At 38.1% G+C, this 9,096-nt stretch overlaps 1 protein-coding gene across 1 annotated transcript in view; it reads right to left on the bottom strand.

Moving 5' to 3' along the window:
* The window catches only part of LOC107729345 (VPS10 domain-containing receptor SorCS3-like), a 198,891-nt gene that overhangs the window by 91,088 nt on the left and 98,707 nt on the right, over positions 1 to 9,096 (bottom strand). The window contains exons 6-7 of the mRNA XM_016539811.1: positions 7,763 to 7,824; positions 6,331 to 6,449 (exon numbers count right to left, since the gene is read on the bottom strand). Coding sequence (XP_016395297.1) covers positions 6,331 to 6,449; positions 7,763 to 7,824 — 181 coding nt within the window. The remainder of the gene's footprint in view (positions 1 to 6,330; positions 6,450 to 7,762; positions 7,825 to 9,096) is intronic.

The following is a 9,096-nucleotide window of genomic DNA, read 5'->3' on the forward strand; positions in this document are numbered from 1 at the left end:
AAATAATGTTCTTTTTAGCAGCATCATATGACCCCTTTAAGCTAAGTTAAGCTAAAGATGGCGCCGGTGTGCATGGCTGGCCGTCTGGTACCTGGTTTATTTGTTTTTATTTTGTTTGTCTCACTTCTGGCCCAGAACGCAACTGCCGTCTTGGTTTATGATTGTCTTACATTGATAAACTGTATATCCACAGTGTGTTTTATGTTAGAGTAAGAACGTGGAAGACCATGCTCACTTCTTCCTCCAGTCCTGTCCGAGGTGCCGCCGGCCCTGTGTCGGCTTCCCTGGCCTCTTTTGCCGAAAAAGCGTCAAAGAAAACATGGGAAACGAGGCGGCCTTGCTGTCAAACTTAAGGCTAAACTGCTGTTGGCGTCTAGGACCGACTTCAATCACCACGGTTTCAAAGGCGAGTGGGCCTATCACCGATTAGTTTATCAGCGTTCTCTGGAGCCGGCATATGCTTGGATTCGTCCGATTGCATTGGAAATCTTCGCAGAACATCCTATACATCGGATGGCGTATCTCCGTAAAGGTGGGGGTGTGTGTCTCCAAAATCTTCAACCGCTGTGTTGTTCATCACAGTCGGTAGGCGACTCAAATTTGCTAATCAAAATGGCACTGGTTAATGCGAGATCGCTTTGCAATAAGACGTCTATTTTGAGGGATCTTTTTACTTCAAAATCATTGGATGTTTTATTTGTGACTGAGACATGGCTATCCTCTGGTGATCTAAGTCCTTTTGCTGACCTGGCTCCCTTGGACTGTAAATGTATTAACTCTCCGCGAGTTTCGGGCAGGGGCGGTCTAGCCTCAGTTTTTTTAAACAGCTTGCTCTGTCGACCTGTAGAGTTTGAAGACTTCACTAGTTTTGAATTGCAAAAATTTAAATTGGATTTAGTGAAGCCAGTGTTGTGTGTGCTGGTTTATCGGCCACCCAAATTCAATAAAGACTTCATCCATGATTTTTCTGAACTCTTAGGGGATATTTTATTTGAATTTGATAAGTTTTAAATTGTGGGGGATTTTAATATTCATGTGTGCTGTCCTGCTGACCCCCTGGTGAAAGACTTTTTGAATTATTGACTCTTTTAATCTTGAACAGTCTGTAAAGGTTCCTACACATGAATATGGACATACATTGGATTTAGTTTTATCTTATGGTATCTCTTTGGGCTATGTGAAAAATATTTGTGATGCAACTTTTTCTGATCACAATCCAGTTATTTTTGGGGTTTCTCTCCCATGTCCGTCTCTTAGATCTTACCCACTGTAATGTTTGTGTCGTATGCTGAACTCTAGTGTTATTAGTGAGTTTTCAAGGGCATTTTTGAATAATCATAATATTTCTACCTTTGAAAATCCTCCACTATATTGGGATCCCGAGCCTGTACTGTGTTCTTTCAACTCTGGCTGTTCAACTATTTTAGATTCTATTGCACCTTTATGATGAAGGTTAAACGTGTAAAAACTAAGGTAGAGCCCTGGTTTAATGATACCACATGAGCTCTCAGACAAACTTGCAGAAGGGCAGAGCGTAAATGGTGGAAGGACAGGCTCCAAGTGTCTTTTGAAATTTTGAGGGACTCCTTGCATTTTTACCAAAAAGCAGTTAAGGCAGCGAAGGCTAAGTACTTTTCTGCTATTATTGAAAATAACTGTCATAGACCTAGAGTATTGTTTAATACTATCAATTATGTTATTAATCCATCAAAAAGCATTGGGCCTGAGATTTCAGTGGAGGCTTGTGAGAATTTTATGAGGTTTTTTTTTGTGTCAAAGATCGAAAATATTAGATCGCAAATACCTCCTGTAGCTAGTGATCCCTCGGCTCCTTCTTGTTGCCCTGCTGTGTTTTATCGGTTTAAACATCTTCAACTTTCTACCTTGGCTAAAATAGTTGATCAATTGAAGCTATCAGATTCCCCTCTTGATTTTGTTCCATCAAGACTTATCAAAGAAACTTTTGACTCCATTATATCTGGATCCTGAGCCTGTACTGTGTTCTTTTAACTCTGGTTGTTCAAATATTTTAGACTCTATTGCACCTTTGAAGGTGAAACGTGTAAAAACTAAGGTAGAGCCCTGGTTTAATGATACTGCACGAGCTCTCAGACAAACTTGCAGAAGAGCAGAGCGTAAATGGCGGAAGGACAGGCTCCAGGTGTCTTTTGAAATTTTGCAGGACTCTTTGCATTCCTACCAAAAAGCAGTTAAGGCAGCGAAGGCTAAGTACTTTTCTGCTATTATTGAAAATAACTGTCATAGACCTAGAGTATTGTTTAATACTATCAATTCTGTTATTAATCCATCAAAAAGCATTGGGCCTGAGATTTCAGTGGAGGCTTGTGAGAATTTTATGAGGGTTTTTTTTGTGTCAAAGATCGAAAATATTAGATCGCAAATACCTCCTGTAGCTAGTGATCCCTCGGCTCCTTCTTGTTTCCCTGCTGTGTTTTATCGGTTCAAACATCTTCAACTTTCTACCTTGGCTAAAATAGTTGATCAATTGAAGCTATCAGATTCCCCTCTTGATGTTGTTCCATCAAGACTGATCAAAGAAACTTTTGATGTAGTTGGGCCTAGCATTTTATCAATAATAAATAGCTCCCTTGTATCAGGGACTGTTCCTGCATCTTTCAAGCATGCTGTAGTACAACCTTTAATTAAAAATACTAAATTGGATCCAACGGATTACGCAAATTACAGGCCTATTTCAAAACTGCCTTTTTTATCAAAGGTGCTGGAGAAAGCAGTCCTTATTCAACTGCAGTCTTTTTTGAATAAGAATTATTTATTTGAAGTTTTCCAGTCAGGGTTTAGGGAGCATCACAGTACAGAGTCTGCACTTTTGAAAGTTCTCAATGATGTTTTGCTAGCAGTAGACTCTGGTGATACTGCAATTTTGGTGTTAATTGACCTTAGTGCAGCTTTTGATACCATAAACCATGAAATTCTTATTGCTCGACTTGAGCAGGTGGTAAGGATTCATGGTACTGTATTAAACTGGTTTAAGACCTATCTAACCAATAGGAGCTTTTCAGTTACCCTGGGGAAATTTTCATCATCATCGGCCTCTCTTACATGTGGGATCCCGCAAGGATCCATTTTGGGACCCATCTTGTTTTCATTGTATATGCTGCCGACTGAATCTATTTTTAGTAAACATGGTATATCGTTTCATTGCTATGCTGATGATACGCAGATTTACGTAAATTTACCAGTAAAAAAGGAAGGCAACTTTTTAGAAGCTCTTCTTGCATGCTTAAAGGACTTGAAAACATGGTTGGCTGTGAATTTTCTCCACCTAAATAAAAGGAAAACTAAGACTATTGTTTTTGCACTCTCCAATGCATCTGGGTCTATTAATATTGATTTAGGCCCTTTATCTATCTTCGGTAAATCCATGGTAAAAAAATGTAGGTGTAATTTTTGATGATGCCTTGAAATTTGATAAACAGATCAATGGTTTTGTTCGATCTGGCTTTTTTCAACTAAGAACACTGGCAAAGATTAAGCCGTTTTTATCCTTTTGTGATTTTGAAAGAGTGATGCATGCTTTTGTGTCTTCTCGTCTGGACTACTGTAATTCACTGTATGTAGGGATTAGTCAGTCCACCCTGTCACGACTACAGTTTGTCCAGAATGCCGCTGCAAGGTTGATAGCAGGTTCTCGGAAACGGGACCATATCACTCGAATTTTGTCATCTTTACATTGGTTGTCGGTCCGTTTTAGAATTGATTTTAAAATCTTGCTGTTTGTTTTTAAATCATTAAACAGCCTTGCACCATCTTATATTTCAGATTTGTTGCAACCGTACTCTCCATCAAGATCTCAGAGGTCCTCTGACCAAAAACTCTTGATTGTTCCTAGGTCGAGACGCAAACTGTGGGGGGACCGTGTTTTTGCAGTATTGGCCCCGAGGCTTTGGAACAGTTTGCCTTTACACATAAGAACAGCCTCCACTTTGGTGTCATTTAAGTCCCTTTTAAAGACTCATTTATTCTCCCAGTCTTTTTTTTTGCAAAATGCTGCTCAGTGACATGTTGTTGGACTGTTGAATGTTGTTTTATGTTGAATGTATGCTCTGTGCAGTGTAAGTGATGTGTATATATTGTCTGCTTATCTATGTTTTTTAGAATCCGTACAGCACATTGGTCAACTTATTGTTGTTTTTAATCGTGCTTTAGAAATAAATTGCCTTGCCTTGCCTTATGACCCACTAGGGAGTTGAAAATGACACATGAACACATACATATTTACGCACACAATCTTTGCCTGAACGTTAAGGAAACTTTGGTTTTTGGCTGGGAATGACATGAGGGTGAAGAAATGATGACAGAATGTTCATTTTTGGGTGAACTATTTCTTTAAGGTATATTCAAACCAGAGCATGTGAGCGGAGCGGTAATATTTCCTTGAGAGCGCAGAGCGCCTTTCTGAAGATTCCGCTCCGCTCGCTCAATACGCTCAGCACCGCCAAGAATTTCGGTACAAACAGTAAACAATTAGGCCTACTAGAGAAATTTTATGTCAGAGCGAGATCTGAGCGGGAATTGGTGTACGGCGAGCGTGAGCGGAATATTAACGGAGCGCTTGCTTGGGCGGTTAGAGCGACTGAGTGGAGCGCACTTCCATAGAGCGGAAAACGTATCGGAGCGTCACACCGCTCCGCTTCACTCACATGCTCTGATTCAAACTGACAATGATCTGCAGCCCAAAGTAAGCAGAAGTCATTCATTTTCAATGAAATTGGGAGATCTGAAGCGATATAAACGTTGACGATGTGGCAAAGGTAAGCAGAGTTCAACTTCTTGCAAATGAGCAGTAACGCCATGGGAGTGAAGACAGAGGGCCTTGTTATAGTTAGATAGTTTAATCAAGTAATGCATATGGCAAGTTTTGAAACCCACTTGTTACAGTCTATATATGCACCAGTGGCGTTCCGTCCATATAAGCTGCGAATGCTCCACATACCCAGGCCATTTTAGAGAATAAGTTCACGGGATAATTCATATAAACATGATTATAAGTTATAAGTTAAAGAGTTTGGAATAAGTACGTATAATGATTTGTTTGCCAATCGGCAAATTTAATTTTCTTTAAATCTACCAGTTGCGGTTGCTTCTGGGCGAGCGGATTCTCCGCAGCTTTCTCGCCTCCGCTCTGTTGCTACTCGTCAGGATTTTAAGCACGTTCTCAGTGATTTGCTGGCCTGCGGATGATTTAATGAGCAAGGTAAGCTGCCCACAAAGCGCTCGCCCAAGCAGAAAAATTTGCTGTTGCTGTCAGATCTCGATTGCCAAAAATCATATTGTGTTTGATGCAAAACCAACTCGACTAAATCAAAAGAAAAAAAACACTGTAACTGTATATTTTTGTTTTCTCAAGCAAAGCAAATTTTAAAAGTCCACTGAAAACATATCTTCTTACATTTTTGGTCATAGACAATGTATGTTGAAGATATACGTTATTGTCAACATTATTGTCTAAGCGGTAAATAAAAAAAACTTTTATGAAAACGTGGGCTATATAAAATTAATAATAACAAACATCATATTGTTCTCTTTGTTTTGCGTATGCTTGTGTCACTTACAGTTAAAGTCCTTCTCTGATTTTATTATTGCTTGCAAGGTTGCAACGTTACTTTGCAATATTTTAAATACTTTTAGGTATTTTGCATGGTCTGTTATTGGAGTAGTGTCACCCAGGTGGGAGTTTTAACTCCTATTCACTGGGAATAAAAAAAATAATTTAGCAGATGCGGAGACATATAGACCAGGGGAATCCCCCCATCTCCCCACCCTCTGATCATTAGAATAATGGATAAACTTGAAACAATAGGATTGGATTGGAGAAGAATTTCATTTACAAGTAAGGTAGGAAATGTGCATACTTTTAAATCGACACCTGCCACGGTGTTTCTTAGCTATTTGTCATATGTGATCCCTTTTGAGTGTCCTAAAAGCCGATGGGGTGGGAGGGGGCCTTATCACTCAGCATGCCCGGTTAAAAAAGTCACCGCTCGCCACTGATATGCACTATATATATATCACACTGTGTTCCACATTTCACAATGTATAAGTGAGTGGCAATGGGAATAACAGAGCATTTTGCAGTGGGAACACTGAGAAATCCCAACAGATCTGTTGTTCTAGGAAGTCCTTATCGCAAAGACTAATGGCAAAGGGTTACACTGTTATCATTGTACTTTTTATTTCAGCCACGCTGTTTGACTTTAATTAACTGTAGATGTCATTATATAATTCCAAAAACAATTAAATGATGCCATTTGACTTGTTTCTTTAAAGTAAGTGATCTCTGGTTCTTACCTGAACAAACACATATTCATCTTGAACCACAAGTGAGTTGGTCTCAATATAGCCAGAAAATGGATATGTCCTACTGGATTCAGAGCAGGCTTGAGCTCTGCATGTCACATACTGACAATCTGTTGTAAGGAGAGACAGAAAGAGGATTCTAGATGTTAATTAGATTCTGATTATGGGGGCATTGAGTCCAACAACCTCTGACTGCTTCTCAGAATCTCTAAGGATGTATCAGCTTTAAGGAACATTAGATGGAAGACTCAGAATTATGTATCCAGTATTAAATGGAAAGTTCATTCAAACAACTGAAACTCACCCCTGTCAACCATTTCCCCCCCTACTGAACACATAAAGAGAATTTTGGTTTTTGGAAGCTTGGTTACTATGAACTACTGTTGTATGTAAAAAGTATTGGGATTGATTTTTTCTTTTCTTTTCCAAATAATGGTGAGTAAACAATGACATAATTTTCATTTTTCAATGGACTATGCCTTTAACTAGTGAGAGAAACTAAGGCAGAGAGATTCCAGGTCCTGTATTAATCTGCTATCAGATGGTGTGTTTATCATTATGGTAATCCTGTCTAGCTGCCCGCAGGACTGGTTTTATCCTCATTCCCAAGCTCACGGTTTCTCTTCTCATCTCTTTTCCTCCTCTAACATCAGGACTGAAGTAGGAGTGTACCATAGATCAGTAGATGGGATGTGAGAGGAAGGTGGGAAAAAAGAGAATTCAAAATGACCTTAGTATATACTGTGAAGGAGCATTTCTTTGAATGGACGAGCATACTAAAGAAATATACCTCTTCACTGAGCCACTTAGTCAGTGTTTTGAGCCTGAACGAGACTCTGAGTGACACTGAACGAAAATAGAGTTTGTGAAAGTACTGGGACATGTTTTTTCAGAACGAACAGAATGAGTGAGGCATCAGCAAGAATCTGCTGGCTCTTTCTTTTTTCAAATGAATCAGAGTGAGTGAGGCATGAGCAAGGATCTGCCAGCATTTTTTCAAATTAATCTGTTGAGTGAATAATAAAATCACTCACTCATAATACTCCAAATTTAGGAAAAATATAATGTTTTGAATGATTTATTTTTGCTAATATAATATAATATAATATAATATAATATAATATAATATAATATAATATAATATAATATAACTTTTTATAATATAATATAATATAATATAACTTTTTATTTGTTGTCCTTTTGATTAATGAATTTGAATTATAGATAAAATTATACAATACTCACTTATAATATTAACAAAGTCAGCAAAATTAAATCAAATATGTTTAAGAATAAATAAAATAAAATAAAATAAAATAAAATAATTAAAAGATTTGAGTGGCTGTTATTAATATTATTTCCTACCACTAGGCTGCTAGACAGTGTCGGAGAATACAGACAGAGACAGAAAGAAGCAACTCACGGCCATCAGTGTGGGCCTCCATGTGCACCAGATCTAACTCCTTGTCCAGACCGGTTACTGACCTGCATTAGACACACCAGAGCGAGGAGAAAGCAGTTTTATCACGGAGACAAAACAATCCATAACAGATGTCTTACTGAAGGTCCATTTCAGCCAGCAAAGTGAAAAAAAGAGTTGTGAGGTGCCACTTCAAATGCCACATGATGGGGAAAAGAATCAAAGTACAATTTACAGCAGCAACCAGAAGCGTGTCTAAAACCCATGTATTTGTAGGTGTATATTTGTGCATGATGGTGACAGTGAAGGAGTACAATGGAAATGAGAATGATGACACCTGTTGGAAACATGAGTGTGTGGTGCACCAGCCCTTAAACAACCCTACCATTAACTAGACGGTGTCTTTTATAGCTCAAGTAGGCTGTACCAGTGTACCCGTTCTCTGTGACTCATGCACACACTGAAGACAAACTTCTGATAAAACCTCTGCTTTCTCACTAACAGTCTAAAACATCCCTCAGTGGTTAGCACTCAGTTACATATAATCTTAGCTACTTCCTGTGTGATTTGTACACTTTGGTAAGAAATGTATTTGTGTAAATGTCACATTAATACTGTTCTTGCAATCTTAATCTTACATTGAGACATGTTTATATAAAAAAAAAGAAAAAAAAAAAAGTAATGTTTCTGACATCATTGTATAAATGTTCCATTCTCAGACAATAAAGAGGGGTTACTTAGATATGGCAACCTACTTCATGTAATATATTATATTATAACTTAAAGTCTAAAATATATATTTTTTTAAACATTGAAATATTACAACAGCAATATATATATATATATATATATATATATATATACAGGTGCATCTCAATAAATTAGAATGTCGTGGAAAAGTTCATGTGAAACTCGTTCAGATTTTGTGCTGCAAAACATCCATGACAGCCGTTGTCCATCCTGGCAAATAATAATGGCCATTCGACGTGAATTATATAAATAATTTTAAAAGCACGGCCAGGTTTCCTGAGCCTTCAAAATGGTCTCTCAGGCTGCGTTTACACTGGCACAAAAAAATCCGATCTTTCGCTCATATCTGACACAGATTGGAATTTGTTGCACACGTGTAAACACAAAAAATCTGCACAAGATCCGATTTTTTACCAATAGCATCGTTAGCCAACTAACATCGCAAGTTCCGTCATTATTAACGTAGTTCAACGATTTGGTGTTTCCCGAAACCATCGTTCAAACGAACATTCACAAACTACATCGGAAACTTGTGTGGTTGAAACGACAGATCTCCAGCTGTGGTTAGAAGCATAGTTTCTTGTTTT

The sequence above is a fragment of the Sinocyclocheilus rhinocerous genome, unplaced genomic scaffold (assembly GCF_001515625.1).
Source record: "Sinocyclocheilus rhinocerous isolate Xijiao unplaced genomic scaffold, SAMN03320098_v1.1 scaffold1148, whole genome shotgun sequence".
NCBI lineage: Eukaryota > Metazoa > Chordata > Actinopteri > Cypriniformes > Cyprinidae > Sinocyclocheilus > Sinocyclocheilus rhinocerous.